The following is a 22,485-nucleotide window of genomic DNA, read 5'->3' as shown; positions in this document are numbered from 1 at the left end:
CCACGATCTGACCTAATTCTGGTGCTTCCCCACATGACAAGAGTAGCGATATTTTTTCTCCGCCAGGCTGAGTCTTCGCTTTGGAAACCCAAATGTAAATTTTTCATTTGAGTGCTGAGATTAAAAAATAAAGTTTAGACATCCCCTGCCTTAAGCTAAACATCTCCTCAGTGGGCCGTGGAAATAAAAAGGTAATGGCATAAATGTGGCTCTCTCAGTGAAAACTAAAAGAGGAGCCTGGGAATCAGACGATCTGCAAGCTTGTGTTTTATTTGCTCTGGCATTTGCATCTGGTCCTCTTCGGTTCAGACAGATTTACATCCAGCCTGATTCAGGTCAAGCTAATCACAACAGTGTATCTGAAATGGGAAGGCTTAGAGCCATTTAGGCATATCTGTAAACAACCAAGATGGCTGCCGCTGATGTGGAATATTCTGAATTTGCTGGCAGGTCTTTTTCAAACCGTCTACTGCAAGTTATGACTTGGTATCTGGGGCTCATCCTCTGCAAACACAACACAGTAGTATTGTTTTTATTTACACTTTGCAAGGTCTAAAAACAAGAAGGAAACTGTTTTAAGTCAATCTAGTGTGATTAATATGAATCATTTTAGTTATAAAGTTACCATATACAATGTTAAAAAAACATCATTATATTGTGTGTGTTGTCATTTTTTGTTACTTTTGATCTTATTGTGTTATATTTAATTCTAAGATGCCAAACAACACCTGTCAAAGGGGTTGCTTATGAAAATCAGCCTTTTGGCTAATGCAGGGAACATTAACGTTTGTGTGAATGTTGAATGTGTATATTGTCCCTTTTCAAATAAACACCCTTACCCCAAACATTTTTGGGGGGTTTGGGCTTTTGCCTTTATTTGATAGGACAGTAAAAGAGCAGGACATTGGGGAGAGAAGCTGGGGAATGACATTTGGGCCTTGAATTCAAGGTGCCTGCTTGGATGTCTATAGCCTCCGTATGTGGGGAGATACCAAACCATTAGTCCATCAGCACCCTGATTAATATATAAATAACTACACTGATGTGTTTTGCAGTTGTATAAGTTGTGCTTAGTTACTTTAGTACAAGATTTCTCTTTGTGGTTTTGATTGAAAAAAGTTTTCAAGCAGCATCAGTACCACTTTTTTATTAATTTTACAAGTTTTTTTATGCCAACAAGACTCAAAAAAAGGGTCTGCGTTTATTTTTCATGAGCATTTAAACTACTCTCGTCAACAGTAAATGTGCTCATCTCCATCGATATGACATGAGATTGTAATTATAGACATTTGAAGAAAGATTTCATGTCATTTTAATATTTCAGTTTGTTTAGTTTGTTTCACTCACACAGTAGAATGAACATGTAAGGCTTCCACATGTATGAAGAAAATCTACTTGTGTTTGATTTGAACGGTAGAAGTTCATCTCTTTTTTTTCTATTTCTTCTTGTCTCCTTAAAGCCCCCGACACCTGTAACATGGGCAGTCTGCCGAATGGAGGCTGCGAATACTTGTGTCTGAAGGCCCCTCAGATCACAGACCACTCCCCCAAGTACACCTGCGCCTGTCCCGACGGCATGGAGCTGGGACCGGACATGAGGCGCTGTGCAGTAGGTAAGTCGGTCGCGCTCTGAACGATTAATCACAGAGTCTGAGAGACACGCTCTTAATTAACAGGATCTTGCTGAGGAGTGTCACACAATGTCTACATCACTGTAACCATGGAGACGACGAGATGATGAAGTGCTAGGTCATGACGAAATTCAACTGGTTTCGTTCTCACAGCACTGCTTAAAGGAGTTCACCTCGCAATAAAGTATTTAAACTTGTCTTGAAATAAATATTCCACTTTAAACTCTTCACTGTATCCGGGGTATCCAGTGTATGCATGGATGGCTCAGGGAAGTATTTCTCACGCCAATCTAGGAAGGAAGAACGTCTTCTTCCCGGTCGTGTATGATAACTCAAATCTTGGCCCGTCATCTTAAATTTGATTTCGCTACTTCATTCTGCACAGCTAGACCAAGACCAACTCATTCCTTAATAGTTTTCAGCGCTAGAGCTGAAGTCCTGCTGAGGGTTTTTCCCTCGTGTGCCTTCTACCCTGAAATGTAACGTTTGAGGAGATCCACTTAATCCTCTGAACACTGTCATTACAAATGAAGACCTTACTCTTTGTTTTATTAAGATTTTATCAGTTACAGTGGCAAGAAAAGCTTCCTTCTAGAGGCAGAAACTCGAGCAGAACCAGACTCATGTTGAACAGCCACCTGCTGAACTGTGATGGGCTTTAAAGAGGGGTAGAGGGAGATGCAGGAAGGGGGATAGATCATGCTAAAGTTCTGGGATGTTGATGATGAAAATGTGAATAAAAACAGAATGCAATGGTTCGCAAAACTTTTAAACCCCATATTTGATTGATATTAGATTTGATTTGTTTTGGAAAATGAACTGCCTGAAGTATGCATTCAATTTGATGCCAACAACATATAAGAAGTTGGGACACTGGTAACAATAGGCTGGAAAAGTTGTGAAATACTTTTAGGTTTATTGGCGGCAGGTTGTTAACATGATGATGATTATAAAAAAGAGTTTCACAGAGAGGCGGAGTCCTTCTGAAGTAAAGATGTAGTATTTGTCTTTGAGCTGATTTCAACTTAATATGGGGTTTCAATGTTTTGCAAATCATCACATTCTGTCTTTATTGGAATTCATGCAGTGTCCCAACTTTTTAGCAAATGGGGTTGTGCATACGTTGCTAAACATACAGTATTAACCCTTTGAGTTCTAGCATACAAATGAATGTGCCACTTTATACACCACATGCCTTTTGTGATTTCAACTGTTGGAGGTTTTTTAAATGCCTCATATCCCTAGAATCTGTACAACAACAGATCATTAGGTTATGAACTGTATGTCGCTTAACCATATTAACTAATTAAAAATATTATATTTGTAAAAATACAGCCTTTTCTTAAAAATACACGATAACCAATCAATGCAAAACCTTTCTGAATGTTGAAACGTGGAAAAAAATATTCCTTTACATTCAAGAAATAATTTGAACAGTTTCATTTTTTAAAGTTCAAGATCATTGTCATGAGCAGAGGGCAACGCTGGTTTCATGTTTTTTTGTAAAGCTTTATTAGCCGATAATTGACACAATCACAAGCTAATGTGAGTGTTGTCTTTTATTCTGTGGCTATTACGGTGAATTGAAACAGGATTATGCGATCAACAATATCCCGGGGCCAGATAGCTCTACATTTTTATCACTGCATGCACCCTAACCTAATGTTATTGTAGGATAGATACAATTTGATGAAGTGAAAGGAAGTCTTAGCTTTCTCTTGCAAGAAGAATGGCGGCTTTAGCAATTATAGTTTTTATTTTAGATCGGTTTTTAACAGGCTTATATGAAAAACCCATCTGTTTTCAAAAGCTTCTTAATAAAAAGGCTTAAACACAAATGATTCATGATTATGATGTCGGCTCTGCTACACACCAAAGCTCTTCAATTAATACCCATTCATATTGATTTAAAATCATAGAAAAATAGCCTATTGACTACAGCTAATATGATCCAAATTCAGTATTCACCGAAGTCAGCCTGAAAAAAAAAAGAAAAGCGGTATTAATTATGATTGATCTCATGCCGATTCCTTCAGAGGAGATGATACCTGAGCTGACTGTAATGCTATCTTGGGAAGTGGGTCAGAATTCTCCCAGCTTACCTGTGTTTCCAGCTCACTCCTTTATTACGCTGACCTTACTTCACCGCACAGCCAGCCCCACAAGTACGGTCGCTTCATTTCACAACTGTTAAGCCGTTGTCCTTAATGAACCTGTTCTGTTTTGCACTTAACGTTTGCACATGCGAGGGGGGAAGGAAGCTCACACAGAGATGATGATATACGTAGGCTACCATCCAGAGAATTCCTCTGAGAATGAATGGGGGTGGAAACATGGCCATGCAGCGTGCAGAGAACATTTGCACTTACAATTTTTGGAAGTCCCAATGCAGTACAAGTATTTCTGCTGAGCACTTATTAAGTGCCTCTGCATTATGTTCTTCCAAATTTAATTCTTAGGCTACGTCAGCTAGCTGTCACCTTAGAACATGGCCTTATTATGCTGAACTTTAAGCATTAAAGGTCACATATTATCCTCCTTTTTAACAAGTTAAAATAAGTCTTAGAGCTCCCCAAAAACATGTCTGTGAAGTTTCCTGCTAAAGATTCCACTCCAATCTTGTATTTAAGCAAGCCTATAAACCCCTCAAATTCAGCCCTGCTCAGAACAGGCTGTTTCTGTTTCTGTAGCTTTAAACGCAAATAAGCAGTGTCTGACCACGCTGCCCCCCCCCCCGGAAGGTGATGTGGCTTGGGCTCTCTCACACCATGCCCTGCCGTTTACGGTGGAAAGATTGTCACCCACCTGGGGGAGGGGTTTAGGCCCTTTGTGATGTCACAAAGGGAAAATCTCCAAACGGCCTGTTTGAGCACACATTTTCTGAAAAGGGGAGCAGGCAAGAAACGGAGAAGATGGACTTTTCTCATGATTGGGGGGTTTGTAGACAGGCTAGGGACACATATTAGTGTAAGAAAAACATAGTGAAGGGTATTTTGCACAATATGTGACCTTTAATATTGTTTATTTCAGTTTGATATATATTGGTTGCCCCGTACAGTTGTCATGACCTAGAGAGAGAAGTGCAGGTGTTGGCACATTAAGCAGAATAAAACAGTAAAACGAAATATGCTTAGATATCCTTAGGATACTTTGACTTTTGTCACGAACAGTTGCTAGCTGTTAGCACCTTTAAATAATAAAATGCTAATCCTGACCGCCGTTTTTTTTTCTTGTACAGTTCGGCCAAGAACGACCACAACAGCCGCTCCATCCACCACCACCACCACCACCACTACACCTCCTACCACCACCACTAAAACAAGCCCAACGACAACTAGCACAACAACTCCCCCTCCCACCACGACTTCCCCTACGACCACCGCCTCAAGCACGACCACCACCTCTCCTGCCACGACGCTCAGGCCCACGTCCAGACGTCTGACGACCCCGACCCCTCCTCAGACGCCCAGGAGAACCTCTACGGAGCATCCTCGGACTCGCTCATCCACGAGTACAGAGACGACCACTTTCAAAAGCCAGAGCTCCACTTCCACGCACACACCCCTGCTGGGCCCAGTGGCACCCAATCAGAGAGAGAGCAACGGCAACCTCTCCCACAGAGGTAAGGGTCATGGGGAGCGGGGTTTGTGCATAGGAAAGAGAGTTTGTGTGAAGTGAGTGTTTAGCAAGCCTGCATGTGTTCTTCTGCGAGTTATAACCACCTGTCATTATTGCAGCAGGGAGCTGAAAACCACTACTTACATCAATTCCGCTCCTCTCTGTGGATCCTCTCTTTCTTTGTCTGACCATCTGTCTTTCCACTGTACTCTTCCCTTCGCTGCTTTTCTCTCTTTTCCAAACACACACACACACACTTACACTCACTCTCTGGCTTGTGTGTCTCTCGGTTTGCTTGCAGTTGGTCCCTCATGAGCGGCGTGTAACAAAGCTGTCGAGCTAACAAATGACAGTCCTCTCGATTCTCACCTGCCACCCCTCATCACTCATCCTCACTTTCTGACAGCCTTTCTTACGCTCTCTTTGTCTTCCCCTCTCCCTCTCTTGCCCTGTTTTCTCTCAAACTGGCAGCATTTTTCCGTCCTCGCACCAATCAAGCTTTACTGGCGCAGAAGAAAAAATACTGCTTTACAGTTTGTTGCCCAGACAAGCAATGACAGCAGAATATAACAGCAGTAACAATGGTTTTCAAAGCCACGGTAAGACTCAAATTGTATTTGACAGCGTAGTACAATCCTTGATAGCACGGCAAAGTAGAAATTGATAAACCACTGTGTTGCAGAAATCAGTGTTTTCAGCTCTCCCCTTGAATCTTTGTGGCCTTTGCTACACAGACATTAACAAGAGATAGTTGTAGCTGTCAAACTGCCAAGGCAGCTATTGCTCCTCAAGCCATGTTTTCTTTAAAGAAGATGAAGGCTAACACATTCAAACAGGTTACTTTTTATCCTTTTTATCTCTTTATCATGTCTGGCATATTGCATGCTTACTTTACTACCCCTGCATCATCCTTTTCAGAACAAAGTAGGAAACTACATCTTAAACAACCATTGTTTCAGATACACATACAAGTACACATGTACTGTGCTGGGCTGTTTATTAGTATCAGCAGTCCCTCCAGTACAGCCTAAACCTGTTTTCAGGTATCAGCCAGTATGATAGTAACGTACCAACCCCATACCAATGATCGAAAGTATCCAAAAGTACCAAAACTTTTTTTTTAAACGGCGATCTTCAGTTCTGTTTCAACCAAAAGCTGCAGCAAGTGAAAGAGAGAGAGAGCACTGTTGTAAATGCACAAATATTTTGGCAACGTTTGAAACATTGCCAGTCTCTGGACAGCTTGCAATGTTTGGAAATTTAAAACAAAAAATTATCCAATACTGGGCGCCTTGGACTTGCATCTTTGTAGCTGTGGTATCGAAACAAGAATCAAGAGTGTTTGTGTTCTACGAATAATATCTAAGTTTAAGAAAGTGTATTGTTACAACTCTAGTTTCTAACACTATTTGATGGAAACAGGACGTCAGAAGTGGATGCAATCAGCACCCTCTCTAAGCTGTGAACTTTTGCTACTTATAAGCTTAGCTTGTTTTTAAAGGAAGAATCTGCAACTTTTTGATGCAGTAGATGTCGCACCAGCATGAAACCAAAACAACGTGCTGTTTTGGCCACACCTCCGCCATACTAAAAGCCTCCGCTCTCCTCCAGCGACGCACTTCAAACCTCCCACACCACAGTTTAGCGCAAGCGGTGGGCAATATTGTCCTTTGCTCGAGCTGCGATTGCCTGTGGCCTGCATTGATGTGCTAGCAGGCTAATGTTAGCACACTTGAGTTTGCTAATCGCTTCACATTGCATGTAAATTGATACTCAATGACCGTGACTTAAAAACGCTTACGTGACATCAAAATAATCAGTGAGTATGTTAATCTTCTTCTCTCTAGTCCTTGACTAAAACAGCTTTATACGCAAGGAGAGGAGTCGGCCGGCCGTCCATGTAAACCTGATGTAAACATGGCTTCGACAACAACACAGTCAGCATATTGCTGCTATATTAATTTATGTAAAATGTTGAACATTCTTCTTAAGTTGTGTCGCATTTTTGGGAGAAAGATTTCTGCAGTGTTCTAAGTGAGGCCATAGTAGACATCATATCACATCAATACAGGGTTAGAAATTCAATGTACAACTCTAAAATAATATTCATTTTATTGCGCTAATATCATAAACTTAATCTGTATCCGCTAATTCTTAAGTCTTGCTTTCTTGATATGGTTTAAGAAAAGAATAAAAAACAGTTTTGGGCGCTTTTTAAAAATCATGCATTATTCATTACGCTCGTTACACATTTTAGAAAAAGCATGAGGTCATTTCTTATACTTTAATGACACAGCCTTCTGCTTCAAAGTTAATAAAATATGAACAGAAGAAACCGAGTGAAGGAGTAAAGTGGTCAGCAAGTGAGAACGTTTGCAAGCTGTTGTACCGCGTTTGAACTCTGATTTTACAATATTGCATTTACATCACAGACATTTTTCTTGTTAAATTGAGAAACCGGGGGAAGGAGGACTGAGGTTGCAAGAGCTATGCAGCGGAAAATGAGAAAGAGGGGATGATGAAATAGGGTGTGAAAGTTGAAGGAACTGGAGACATAGGGAGGGCACGGGCAATGAGTGAGATGAAAGGCGAGGAGTAAAACTAAAGGTTGTTAAATTAAAACGACAGTGAGAGACAATAAAGAGGAAAAAAACAATGAACAGGGCACAAAAGGAATCATGACATTTTGCCATATGAGCAGGGAGGTGGGGAGTTATTAAGTGTAACACTTTTGGGGGGAAAAACTGAATTTACTGGGATGAGAAAGGAGGGGGTGAAAAAAAAAAGGGAAGGAGAGAAAGTGATTTTCTGGGAATTATAAAGAATGGCTGCTACAGCTCGTCTCATCACTGTGGGGGCTGAGGGTGTTTTTTTTCCAGAGTTACTAAGATGCAAGAACATGTTTCCTCTGGTCTCTGAAGTTGTCAGCCTCCTCACTGCAACCGCAAGTGCTCCAGATGAGAGGTGGAGCAGATGCAGATGAGAAAATGGGGCACGAACAAGACGCGTCTCCAAACCCACGGGCCATGTGTTATGATTTTCAACTCAGTGCACACTGTCAGGTTTTGCCGGCATCAGCTGCTACCCGTGGTGCCGCGCCGTGGCTGGCATGGTGGAGCGAGGAAGAGCCAGGAGTTTCAGGAATAAAAGATAAACCACAGCTGGTACACAAAGCTCGTACATCCAGGCTCTTAAGAAGTGGAAACCTTCGCTCTGGAAAGCAGAAATTATTAATCGATGTTTCCGCAACTTTGGACAGCGCCGGAAAACGCTGTTCTCGCCTTTACGGGGTCAGGACAGTCAGTCTTAAAACTATAATCAAGGGCCCGTATAAACATTGTAAAAAGTTTGGGCCGTAAGCTAATATGAGGATTCAGCAGTCTGAGTAACACAAATAAGGTTAGTGCTTTTAGAAATAAAAATGTTTTTAAGCATGAACACACAGACTGAAGAAACAAAGAGACGTATTTCTGCTACAAAAAGAAACTCTGGAAGATATGTAATTAATTTGATGGACTCAAACTGCTTAATCATGATTGGAGGGTTTCAAACTAAAGTTTTTTCTTAGGTTTGCAAAATCTGTTGGTTCTCCCTGAACTTTTTCTCTTTCAATGACACTCCGCCATTATGCCTCTAAAATCAGCGTCCCTGAGTGGGCGGGGCCATCCCTCTTCCTCCACATGGTGGCAGGGCGAACAGTTGGACAAGGAGGAGGTTCACGCTGGGAAAAAAAAAAAAACATTTGAAACATGTCTGAGCCTCTGAGCGAAACTTAAACAAGCTGAAGGAAGCGCCATCCCGTCAGTGTGAACACAGAGCTGAGAACAACAAACCCAGAGGGAGTTTGACTTCACTCTTTTTTTAGAAAGTCATTACTCATTACTCATATAAAATCTGCTATATTAATGTTTAAAGTGTTGCATAATAAACCGTTAAAGACCTGGGAATAAGAACTGCTTTAGACACCTTTTCATCATAGCGACTAATAACAAACAAATTGTAAATCAAACAGCCAAATCAAGGCACACTGGCATCACTTTTAAGGTAAGGCAAGACAGATTGCAGATTCTACAAGTCTTTGTTTGCTTTTCAAACATAGTAAAATCATTGTAGTACACATAATGATATGTCTGTTTTAACAAGAGTCAAGTATGGGGATATAAATAGCATAGGTCAACAAATGATTTGAGCTTAAAATTAGAATTAAACTAATTTTCCTCCTCTTTCTTCCTTTTTCTCTTCTTTGTCGCACTTTTCTAGGACTGCTTATTTCATGCTGCTTTAATAAGATTCTATTAATCCACCTTTTAGAGTCTTAGCACCCATTGGACATCACTCATACTTATGCACTTCTGCTGACTCAGGACTCAGAGGCTTCACTGCTCAGTCTGAGGTCCGGTCACCTGCTGTGCCTCTTTATGTTACAGTATGCATATTAAGTGAGAGTGTGGAAGTGTGTGTGCACTTATTGAAGGGCTTTTCACCCCCCCCCCCCCCCCTATTTTTTTATGAGCAAAAATATGTGTTAATGGTCCAGCCCCAATCCTTCAACTCCCATCTGTGCCGTCTGCAGACGTACGGCTCACGCAGCTCTCCTTCCAGGATGAGCCAATCAGTATGCAGGACCAGCGCTGTGCTCTCTTCTGTTAATCTTCCTCACTACACTTCATTAAAGCCATCTGATCACACTTTGGCTAAATGCTAGCCTGCTGCTAATGGGAGTTTTGGGAGCGGGATTCATGTCAGGCTCAAAAACCAAACTATTAGGGTTAAGGTTGAAGGGGAGGGGGCTTCAAAACATGCATGGAATAAAAGAATCCTGCATGTCATTATGGCTCAAACAATGGCTTTTAAATTGATACAAGGTCATGTTTTCATGTTTTCAAATTCACACTTAAGGTTTTCCAAAGCAACAACCATTTGTCAAACTTAGACTGAGAAGATATATTTCAGTTTCAGTTATATTTGTGATGCATTACTTCCTGGATTTGCATTTGTCTCCTTTTGGATTAAAAGCGATCTCATTGCTTTTTATAGCATCCTGGTATGATTCACATTAACATACACTTTAAAATAAAAATAAAAAAAGGCAGCAGCCCAAAGTGAAATCAGATGGGGTTCTTTCTTCTCCCCTTACGTTATGCAAATATTTTCCCCGGCATATGGTGCTTTAAAGTTGTTTTTCTCTCTAGTAGTAAAGGTCTTACGGGATGGGTGTTTTGGATCCAAACTTTTTTTGCTCAGTTTTTTTATTTTCCTTTCTCTCTCTCTGTTTTCTCAGCTGCGAGTGATCACTACCTCATAGGTAACAACATCACAGTAGCTGTTCTGGGGATAGTCATTCCTATCGGTGAGTACTCTTCACTTTCTCGCTGTGTTTTGCCTTTTTTTGCATTCTGTCCGCCTGCTTCTCCCTTCTGGCTCGCTTGTCGCTCAAGTCCTGCATGCTACGTGTGCATCTGTGATTTCATGTGTCTGGCTCTGTGTGTGTGTGTGTGTGTGTGTGTGTGTGTGTGTGTGTGTGTGTGTGTGTGCGTGCATGTGAGTGTGAACTTGCATGTATTTTCTAGTGTTTGTAATCCCACCAGACTGTTTATTGTAGATGTAACACCTCCAATTTGTGTCTCTTGAACATGCAATTCCTGAATCAGCCTCAGCACTGACATTTGAGCACCAAATAATAGTTGAGTAATTGAGAGAGCGTAGTGAGCCATGGTATTATCCAACAAAAGCCTCCTGGCCTACGGCTAGAGAAAATCATTAAGGGCCAGTAAGCTCGTCAGTCAGCGATGGCCAGGCCTCTGCTACGTGCACATTATGTCGTTATTAATGCGATTTGAGTAAATGGGAAATTCAGTTCCTGTTTTGTCATCACATTTGACCAGCTGTTGCAACACTATTAAGCTCTTGTTCCCACTCTGACGCTCATACAGTATTGCTCAGCTGAAATCAATGACCTATTTCTGTGACCCAGTGGACAGAGAGCCGGTTATACAGCCACTGAAATCTTTTTTATTTTTATTTTTTTCAGTTAGCAAAGGACTGAAAAAAAAGGCTTAATGAGATAAAATTGTGTTTTTGGCTCGGAGCAGGGGAACTCTTGACCTCGGAAATAACATTATTGTTGGCATTGTATGGAGAAAAACACTATAAGGCCGCCAAAATATTGCTTGTTACATTCAAATCAAACCAACTTAAGAAAGTAAATCTAGTCTTCTAGCATTGAATAAAATGGAAATCTAATTTAATGGATGTATTTAATGATAAAGCATAAATTTTCAAATCCGCTGAATGTGCAAATGACCTCAACGTTGCAGCATATGTCGCTAATTGAGATCTCTTTCATCCCTAATATTGAAGACTTTGATAAATTATGGGAGCGCTAAAACGTCGTAAAACCGTTTTTTTTCCTCCTCATTCCCCACGATTGAGATATCAGCTCATTAAAACGACCCCTGAGACTGTTAACCCTTTCCTCCCAATCCCTCATTCTGTCCTTCTGCCATTCTTCGTGGCCATGAATAAATCCCCCCATTCTGCAATTTATGGCAGCTTTGAAACATTAATTATTGCTGGAGGTCCACCAGGGCTGGAATTTCTGCACCCCGCCCACCCTCCTCACATCCGGCTAATGCACCACGCCCACCCACGGCTCCACGAGGGGGGGAAACAGCCCAACATGATTATCAGTATTTAGCCAAAGTCAGGCTGCTGTGTCGCTCTCTAATTGGAGTGAAAATGTTCTAAATGAGACAAAAGCTCGTGTTCTTTTTCAGACGGTATTCATTTAGAGGAGAACAAAGGAGGATGTGGGGTTTCCAGCCCAGTCACACAGGGGATCTCAAGTGCCGATCCAACAAAAGAGCAATTAGATGGTGTTTCCACAGGGGAGGAAGACACATCCACAGACACAAAAACACACCTCCGCACATGCATGTTTTATCTCTACTCATTGACACACTTCTGGTTTGGCCGTTGGTCTCACACACACACACATCGACACATCGACACGCTGCATACACACAGGTCCGTCGGGGCAGCTCGGCCGTCGTGCTCATATGGTAATGAGAGGGGAGACCGAGCTTATCTAAAATCCTCCAATCCAATTCTCTCTCATCCTCTTCCCCTGTCCATTCCCCTCCCATAACCCCATCCAAAAAGAAAAATACCAGAGTCAGACAGACTGCAGACAGTGTTTGTTTTCACAGGCTGGTACACAATTAGGAATCATAGCCCAACAGTCCATCAGGAGGAGGATAACAGGCCGATGACAGCTAAGTCAGCTCGCTGCAAAACTAAAATCTCTGGCCTCAGGACCTGAATGTTACAAGTTTCAGCAGAATAACCTACATGGTTCATTTGTTGTGTGTTTGTGTGTGCATGTGATTGTATGTGTGTGTTTTTGATAAGCTGATTAAAATGTTTTAATGTTTGTGCATTATGCATTCATTGTTGCAAATTGTGCACGTGCATTTATGTTTGTGTGATTTTGATCATTCTGTAAGATTGAGGCTGAGGAAAAAAACATGATTTATAATGTATTGATGCATATGAGGGCTCATTGTTTTCAGTTTTTACTTATTCTCAAATAATTAAAAAAGAAGGGGGAACAGGAAACAATATTGATTTTAAATAACATGATAAAAATATAGGGAATCCCATAGTTTATTGAGTAGCTGAGAGGGGACCAATGTTGACTTGTCATTTAAGAGATGCGGAAACAACTCCTATAATATATGGCATCTACATTATAGCACAATATTTAGTGTGTACTGGGAATCCTTGTATAAACCGTTTTCCTTCATTAGATCCCAATTATGCCCCCCTACATTAAAAAAAATTAGCAAAATTGCAGACTAGAGTTGAACTATGGAATATAAGTTATCTTGAAGGGAGCACAGCTGAGCTTCTTCATCAATCAATCAGTATATCAGCCAATCAAATCACAAGTTAAGTTATTTTAAGGTACTTTAAAGAGAGAGCGGATTATGTTATTTTTCGTGTTACCAATTTAAAAATAAAAAAACATAAAAAATGACCAATTATGTCAACAAAGATGTTTCTGTGGTACGAGCTTTTTTAAATGATTTGCATTCATTTTTAAAGCATAACGAGCACCAAAGGATTCTCTGGCGTTTCCTGTGTCCACCATTTTTCTGCTCGTTTTAATTCACCTGCTCCACTGATGTGTCTCGCAGGTATAAATGTGATTTTAAACGGTTCTGAAATAATGAGCCCTCAGTACGTGTGTGAGCGTGTGTGTGTGTGTGTGTGTGTGTGTGTGTGTGTGTGTGTGTGAGTGCTTAAAGCGCCGCTATGTGTCCCCTGGGCTGTGTTAACGCTCCCGCCGTGTGTTGTTGTTGTGTGTGTGTTAAACACATGCAGTCCCTATCCTTGCCACAGTGGTCATCGGATTGCTCTGCACCGGCGGCTACCTGGTGTGGCGCAACTGGAGGCGCAAGAACACCAAGAGCATGAACTTCGACAACCCCGTTTACCGCAAGACCACGGAGGACGACGACGACGAGATCCACATCGGGCGGCACAGCGAGTCCATCGGCCACGTGTACCCAGCAGTGAGTGGCAGCCACAGTCAGCCGTTCATAGCGCTGCCTCTAGGGGGCGGCATCACAGACAGCAACTCTCACTGGTACTCAGGGGCGCCGATGCTGTCCAGCGGCAAATGAGAGCAGCTGGGGAAAAAAAATTGTGATGAAGGGATCATACACGGGGAGGGGGAGGGGGGGGGGGGATGCCCGTTTGTTGTTCAATGTTTGCCTGGTGGAAAGAAAGAACAGGCTTACACACGCACACGCCCACATTCTCACACATTTGAATTCAAACACCAATCATACACACACACGAGCCCTTCACCCGTACTTCACATACACATTGTTTCACCTTCATGACCATTATCATACAGTACATATGTTTATCCTTGTTGTCAACCTGCCATGCCATTTATTTGTACATTCTGTTGGTTTTTCAGGTTGTAGAAGTGCTTGCGTGTTACTTGGAGACGTACCCCCCCCCCCCCCACTTCCTTATGACACTCCTTACTCAGATCATCTTTGTTGCCGAGAGCCGCCGAGGCAATGGTTGTTTCGCAGCCTCAAATATGTACCACAGGGTAGCATTTTTTTTATTTTTTTTTGGGAGAGAGGAATTTTGTGGTTGTTTCTTTCATATAATTCTTCTTGGCAAGGATAAAGGTTGGTAGGACATGTGACGGGGACTGAGGCGTAAATAATAACTGCTGTCTTGTTGCAGTAAATATGAAAAAAAAAAGAGGTGCATGATGGGTCTGTTTATTGGTAGAAGAAAAGAATAAACAAGAGATGTGCTTAAGGACGAAGAGCTTTACTGTCACTTCAGAAAGTTGACTTAAAGGACAGCAGGGCAGAGAAGGAGACACTTTTGTTTTAACGTTTTGATTATGAGAATTTATAGTGTCATCCTGATGTTGATTTTAGATGTATTTTTTCTGTTTTTGTTTGTTTGTTTTTTCATATAAGGCATGACGGTATAAAAAGGGAGCACATATCAGAACCGATGACAGTCCAAAATTAAATTATTCATATTCTGTTTTATGTGCAGAAACCAAAAATCTGTTGATTTCCCTTTGAAGCAGATTGAAACTGTTCATGAAGCTGCATTTCCCCTCTGACTTCTAAAACAATGCCAGCGATTGATTTGCACTTCAACGCATCGCAGAGTGTGGCATCTTTCCGACGCTTGTGACATTTATTGAATATATTTGTTGTTTAAGGTATCGGAAAGCGAGGGCAGCCTAAAAAGGATTATAGCTTCTTGATAGGGGTGGGGGGGTGGGGGGGTGGGGGGGGGGGAGTGGGAGTCTAGCGCTTTGATCGGTTGGCATGGAAACACAGATTTCTTTGTGTTGCTCCAGAGAGAAAAAGAGGCAAGGAATTCTGGGTATCATTGGCACTGTGACAGTCTGGAGACGCACACATTTAAACACACACACACACACACACACACACACACACACGCACGCGCGCACATGAAACAGGTGCACGACTAAGTCATATTAAGATTCAAGGTCGAATTAGCTACCACCCTCAGTGAAGGGCTACTGCAAGGGAACTCTACTCCCTCGCTCGTGTCTTGCAGGTTTATTATCTATAGCGTCTCTTTTATTGTCTGTCTCCTTCTGTCCTCTTGTCTTCTCCTCCTCTTTTCTTTCCTATCCTCTTCATCATGTTCTCGTCATTTTTTTTTTTTCATGGCAACGTGGCAACTTAGACAGCCAGGGAAATCAGGCTGGCATTATGTGGGCCAGACATTTAAAGCCGTAGGCAAGCATCCTGCATTCCTCGCGTATAGGCAGCCAGAAAACAAGGGAGAGAACAAGAATGGGGGTTAGAAAGAGGATACAAGGAAGGTCAGGGGCAAAAAAGGAAGAGGATGGATGAATTTATCGTCTGGGCGCCATCTAGGCTCAAATCTTCTCCTGGTTTCCGCCTTTGTTCTCTTTCTATCTCACTGTTTTTTTTCTTCTCTCTCTCTCTCTCTCTCTCTCTCTCCTTCACCAGCCTTCTGTGGTAACAGTCTTTTTATCTGCTGTTTGCAGCGCGTGGCACTCAGTCTGGAGGATGATGGCTATCCCTGAGGGGGGGGGGGATGTACCATCCTACCATCCCGCCCCCCCCCCCCCCCCCACCCCACCCCGCCCGCGCGCCCTCCCTCCGTCCTCTCCTTCCCAATCCCATCCTGGCCCCTCCTCCTCTCACCACAGCCTCTACAGCACTACAACAAGGCCGGTACAACGCAGAGGAGAAAGACAAGCCTTCTTACCTTTTTTTTAAGGCGCAGGGATGACATGTACTTCTTATGCCCCCTTGCTTCCTCCTCTTCTTCCTCGACATTACTACCACTACTAGCCACTACTACTTCCCCTAGTTCTAGTGAATTTGTAGTCCCTGCTTTTGCTCCTCTCTTCCCTCTCTGCCTCTTGTTGTAGCTGTAGTGGTGTGTGAAATGCTACTTGATGATTTCTGTTCAAACTAACCTCATTATGGCTGCACATTGAAGGCTGTCAGGCCGACACAAGGGGAAATGCTGGATTTTTATCATTTTCAATCCCTCATAATATGACTTTTTATTTATTTGTGTGCGTTTGCTATCATAAGTATGTCGTAAAAGTCGCTCAGTGCAGTACAAAAGGCAGACTTCTTACAAAAGGACAACATTTTTCTTCCTAGTTCCCTTTACATCTTGAGTTGACTCAACAGATATTTTAAAGACGGGGGGGGGGGGGGATGTCATCCTTTTTCACGCCCTTCCTCTCATATGCTCCCCGTGACATATTGTATGAAGGCAGGCAACACTAAATATAGCCAAGGGGAAAGTAGACAGGAAGAAATGATGGGGTTGGCAGCATGTTTGGAGGTGATTTTGGGGTGAAAAAGTGATGCAGGATGTGTGTGTGTGTGTGTGTGTGTGTGTGTGTGTGTGTGTGTGTGTGTGTGTGTTTGTTTTTGAGGGGGAATAGGAGGATTTGTGCCACCAGAGGGTAGTGCCTCAGGGCAAAAAGCAGCAGTGCAGAAAAGACAAGGGATTATGGGTAATCCTCTCTCCTGGTATCAGAGGTGTGCCCACAGTCGATAATGAACTTTGGATTGTTTATTTGCAGCAGGTGTCAGCAGTCACACATTTGCTCCTAGTTCTTTGATGCTGCCATTAATATTTAGGAGATGGAGCTCCAGAGTGTAACAAAGCATCTTCCTGAGATATGAAAATGCTCTTTCGAGTTCCTGAATTCACTGCTGCCAAACAGAGTTGTTCGGTTTGTTTAACCAGTCACCCTACAACCACTGATTTCAGCAGCTTCACAGTGCTGCTCTGTGGGTTCCTTTCCAAAACAAATGTCTTTTTTTTTTTTTAGCCCCACTTTCTTAAATCATGGCTGTGTGTTCTCAAGAGGAGATGATGTGGAAAAGAGGAATCGCTTCCTGCTGTCACTGACTGTTCAGAGTGGATGTTAAGGGTCCTGTTTTGTTTGAGCAGATGAGAATTACGCCGAGGCTGACTGAGCCGAGCACTGATTTGATTTGAAGGCTGGACAGAGAGGAAACATGTAAACTAGTGTAAGGGGCTATCTTCCATTGGCTTGCCACAAACAAGCTTCCAGCCCGTTGAATCAGATAGAATTAATTCCCTGAAACTATGGCAATAACTGCTTCAAATGTGTTAACCAAAAGTGAACATGGCTCTTCTAGCCTGGATGTTGTTAAAGCCACATTTCCATCAAGAGTTACTCAGGACTATTATTCCCAGGAACTTCTTTCAGTGCCTTGAAAAGTTCCTTTAGCCCAAGTCCCTTTACTCTCATGAAGTGCTACCCCTTTCACCTTTGACTGTAAAATAAAGTTATTGGTACTTTATTTAGTCCCAGGGCTCTGTAGTCAGTATCTTACAATAAAGTCCCAGGTTCTCCGAGAAAGTTCCTGTGGTGGAAAGGCAGCTCTATTCTCAAGTAAACACATTGTAAAGCTCCTTTGAGGAGTTTAAAACTTGTGATAAAACAAGCTGAAAATAATTTTGGCGCCTCGTTTTGACCTATAAAAGTAAATGAGGCCATCAGCATACAGATTGGTTATTTCATTTATCTTATGAAACAGCCTCTGTGTTTACATTTACCATAGTAAATATTCTTGACAGGTAATGCATTTGAAAGCAGGGAGGGATTTTTGTTAAGAAACACTACTTATATATGTACAGGACCAAATCAGCAAAAAAAAATAAAGGTACCACGTTGTCCATAGGGGGCGCCATAATCAACACAAAGTTCCTCACAGGAGCTTTAAGGTTTGGAGATGTTATGTTTTCCAAACTATACATGCAACACTGGTCTTCCATGCTTGGATAAACACATCTGAATAATTTTGCATTTCAGCTGAGCTGAGCTAAAAAGTGCTTCTGTTTGTAAAATCCTCACTCTTCTCACTCCTCTGATACGCGAGGAAAAAACTAGCAAAAGAAACTCACAGAATGCAAACATTTAAGTCTTCCAACACACACTCAATGTAGACTCAGCATATGTCTTCATCTTATTATACAGACAGGCTGTGCATACAAACAAACAGCTGATTAATGGCGCTTATTATTCATGGTTCTCACTGTCTCCCAGAAAGGTTTACTCAGCGTAGATGCTCCGTTAACCCTCAGGGGAAGAGGAGAGACAAAGACAAAGGTAGGCAGGGAATGACTGCCAGGATTTAGACTACACCTGTGAGCAGGTTTGTGCCTGGAAGATGACTGGGTGGGTCATTTATTTTGGTTTCTGCCGATGTTGTATCGCAGTACTCAGTACATTCTCAGCTCAACTTCCTCAAAAAGAACGCCCCCTCCCCCTCTGAGTTTTGCACAGTACGGGGATTTGTATGTCGTATATGTGAGAGCTGGCATCTTAGGCACGTAAATGATATTCCTCCCCAGCACTGCACTCCTCTGCATCTGAGCCCTTTTCCCTTTAACCTTTCAGAGATGAAACAAAATAAAAAGCATTACACAGTGGGGAAGACCGTGACTCAGCTCAGCATGATCCTAGACTCGCTTGACAGCACCCTGCAGGGTCTGTGTTTTTTGGCAGAATTTGGGTATGAAAATACATAAATTGACACAGCTACAATTTGGTCTCTACAGTGATCTTCTTTTTTAATATCACCGAGCGGTACGATGACTATGTGAATTGATTTTTTTTTTCTTGATCAACTTAAATCACAGTCCTAAAAGAAAGATGAAAATGATGTAAGATGCTGAAAAGAGATGCCTCAGGTCAGATGTCTTTGTGAATTTTAGATGAAAGAAATCCCAAACACACAGTCAGTTCTGCACTCTGCAGAGTTTTCCTTAATGTCCACGTTTGCTGCAGGTCCGGTGGAGCTCCATAGGCAGAGTTTGAGACTAAATTGCTTATTTATTGAGGTGACTGAGCGTGGCATTGTAGAAAAGTTATTATTGCTGCAGTGTGAAGACAGATTGGCTGGTCCACTTCGAGGCCACCTTGAGAGAAGCCGCCTCTGCTGAAGGACGCTAAAAAAGTCCAGAAAGGGACTTTTGACATTCGTCCTATAGAATCAGAAATGTAGACACCCCTGTTCCATATATTTATGTAGGCTACCGCTAAGGAGCTAATACGTGTGTGTGTGTGTGTGTGTGTGTGTGTGTGTGTGTGTGTGTGTGTGTGGCTGTAAATGTACGTCGCTCTTTAGTTTCTGTAATACTTGAAGGTTTTTTAGTGTTGACCCAGTAACTGCTGCATTGTTGCATGTGCAACACAATATCTTGCACAAACTTATTTAACACTCAACCAGAAGTTTTACCATTAAAATGCAGACACCTTAGCTTGTTGTATCTTCTCACCTGATTTTGCCAGTTTTTAAATAAAGGCAAATCTGATTTGAGAGGTGCTAACATTAAAGATCTGGAGGCAGTTGCACCAGCAGTTTGTTTAATCTAACTAAGATAGAGGTGACGGAGGAGAACAAATTATGTTTCATCCAAATTTTAAATTGTACGTTTTTAAATTGAAAAAAAAAATGAATGGTAAAAAAAAGCATTACTGAAATCCTAACTATTATGTGGAAAAAAAATCAGATGTTTTGCCTTCTCAACTCAAAGAAATGTTCCTCCATATTTGTTTCTTTATGTTCTCAAACATTCGTTTTGGATTTGAGATGCCACTGTTTGCATAGGTGATTGATTGGTCTTGGACAACACTACAGGGTTTCTTACTATTTTTTTTTGACTTGAGTCTTTCAGAGCTGAGCCTTTCCTTAAGTGTTAACATTTTAACTCAGTTAGGTAAACGTACCTGACTGATAGAGGACAACCCTAACCCTAAGGGGAGATCAGCGGGGAAATTAATAACATTTCCCAGAAACTATTTTGTACGCACCAGAAACTATCCCGTAGGCATGAGAAGGTATTGCGTTCACGCATGATAGTTTCTGGTGCTAAAGACGAAATATTGCATGCGCATATTCTTTAGTTAAACTTCCTTGTGAGCATGAGAGACGCAACAGATACTTTCTGGTGTGCACCTGAATCTAATTTTCTGCCAATGTCTGGTTAGGGACTCTACCTTAAGTGGATTTGTGTTACTCAGAAGTTTGGAGGAACTTTATATACAAACTTACTGATGGATTAACAAACAGCGTGTGCAACTTAAATCCTGGTTCCTGATATTATAGTACACTTCAGACTCGTATACTGTACTGTACTCGTGGCTATATTGCGTGAAGTCTTGATCGTGTAGTGATTTAACCTCTTTGTTGAAATCATACACTCATCCACATTTGTGTCAGGCAGGTTTCTATCACATTACGTCACCTCATGACAAGGTTATATGAGGTTTATTTTATGGGAAAGATGTTACATTGTGAGAAAACTCTAACAGCCGTGATAACCCATTATTTAATCTAATTATTGTATGCTCTAATTATAGTGTTCCTGACTTGCGCTCCCTGTTTTTAACCGTCCCGTTGCTTGTCCTTCTCGTCCTCTCTTTACTCTGCTAGTAGTTGTCTCCAGTCTGTGTTACCAGAGAATCCGACCCATGCTGCTTTAACCATGACACGCTGACATGTCTCTAACTCCATTCACATCTTCCCACTGCTTCACTTCCTCCAACACTCCAAAGTCTGACTGTAGTTGTTGTACTACTGAATTTTAGCTTAACCAGCTCAGTCTCTTTCTCATATTCTCGCCTCGACATCGACATCTTCATTAGACATCTTTTCTTTGGCAAGGGCTATCAGTTTGTGGGTAGACAGATGTAAAAACACTGGAACAACGTGGCAAACAACACACTGAAGGACTTAACGTGGGAGTCCCAAGTATGACGCCCCCAGAGCTGAAAATAAGAACTCCTTGCGAACCAGCGAACAGGAGGAGCATTCCCCCCACAAAGACCATCAACAAGACCCCCCCCCATCCGGCTTCGGTTTTTGACTGTGGAAGAAGCCCTCATTGACTCTACCTGCCTGGAAAGGTTATCTCGTTGACCCACTGACTTTCCTTAAAAACCTGCTTCTTCTTATTATCATGTGTTTTTTGGACTGTTAGTCTGTGAGTTGTAGTTGTTCTCTCTCTCTCTCTCTCTCTCTCTCTCTCTCTCTCTCTCTCTCTCTCTCTCTCTCTCTCTCTCTCTCCTTACTGAACTGTTTTCAGTTTCATATTTGATCTTCTTGATGTTTGATTACTTGAAGGGCAGTGTTGAGTCGCCTACATTTTTCTACCAGTCATTGTTAAATGAAGGGTTGGGGGGGGGGGGGGGGGGGGAGGGGGGGGGGAGACAGCTGTGGGGACATTGTGAAATTTTTAAATGGGTTTGGATGATGACATACATGGGCAATATTTTGATGAATAACATCATTGTCACAGATGTGGACACTTTACTACGGCAGTGATTGAAGTTGGAGAAAATCACCGCAAATATAACAAACTCTCAGCAGAAACGTCTACGTGCATTTGCTCATAGTGTTGCAGATGTGTCACCGCCTGCAAGGAAATCTCCAAACCCATCCGGGCCTCTGTCCATTCCACAGCCATACGACAGGCATTTTTTTACGCTGTTTGTTGCACAAAACTTTTCAAGAAGCCTTCTGCACTGTGTAAAGAGATACCGTTCTTAGGAGGGGGGAAATAAAAAGGGGGCGGGAGGGAGGGAGGGAGGGGGTCCAATGGTACAGTCCAGTGGTTTTGAATCGTGACTTGTAAATACCTTTTCATACAGCAAAAACTTTTTGATAATGTTTTAAATGTATCTGTAAAAAAAGATGTACATAAACCTCTGGGGTAAAAAGGAGTGTAGACTATATATGAATTTATTTGTACACAAGAGCACTGGATTTATTTACTACTTGATTGTAACTAAAAATTAATAATCTGCCAAAGTGTTTTCATTTTTTTTTCTTTCCTGTCCGTTCCATTTGTTTGTTTTCTTTATGCTTTTTAACAGCCTTGCAGATTTTTAGTGTTCATACTGTATTTAATTCTGTTCAATAGGTTTTGTTGTTGTGTTTTTAAAAAAAACAAAAAGAAAGAGGAAAGAGGGGTTATAATTTTAATTTATTGGTGCCTTGTTTTGTGCTCCTGTAAACTTTTAGGCTACTCTTTCTGTTTTCTCTGTGTTGCGTGTCTGCGGGAGGGGAGGGGGGGGGGGGGGGGGGGGGGGTCGTTAACTGGCGGGTTGGTACATGATGGGGTG

General features: G+C 41.9%; 1 protein-coding gene across 5 annotated transcripts in view; it reads left to right on the top strand.

Moving 5' to 3' along the window:
• lrp8 (low density lipoprotein receptor-related protein 8, apolipoprotein e receptor) overlaps positions 1-20,565 on the top strand; it is a 188,620-nt gene extending 168,055 nt beyond the window's left edge. The window contains exons 15-19 of one of the 5 annotated variants that reach the window (XM_061034396.1): positions 1,461-1,613; positions 4,870-5,253; positions 10,531-10,599; positions 13,653-13,825; positions 15,844-15,898. In XM_061034396.1, the coding sequence (XP_060890379.1) occupies positions 1,461-1,613; positions 4,870-5,253; positions 10,531-10,599; positions 13,653-13,825; positions 15,844-15,882 (818 nt within the window). In that variant the 3' untranslated portion in view covers positions 15,883-15,898. Of the gene's footprint in view, positions 1-1,460; positions 1,614-4,869; positions 5,254-7,096; positions 7,625-10,530; positions 10,600-13,634 lie in introns of those variants that run through there. The other 4 variants (XM_061034395.1, XM_061034394.1, XM_061034393.1 and 1 more) reach the window with 4 other exon arrangements.
• Positions 20,566-22,485: the final 1,920 nt, after the last annotated feature.

This window comes from Labrus mixtus, chromosome 3, assembly GCF_963584025.1.
Source record: "Labrus mixtus chromosome 3, fLabMix1.1, whole genome shotgun sequence".
In the NCBI taxonomy this organism is placed as follows: domain Eukaryota; kingdom Metazoa; phylum Chordata; class Actinopteri; order Labriformes; family Labridae; genus Labrus; species Labrus mixtus.
Note: the sequence above shows the minus strand (reverse complement) of the source record. Positions and strands in the feature narration are given on the sequence as shown.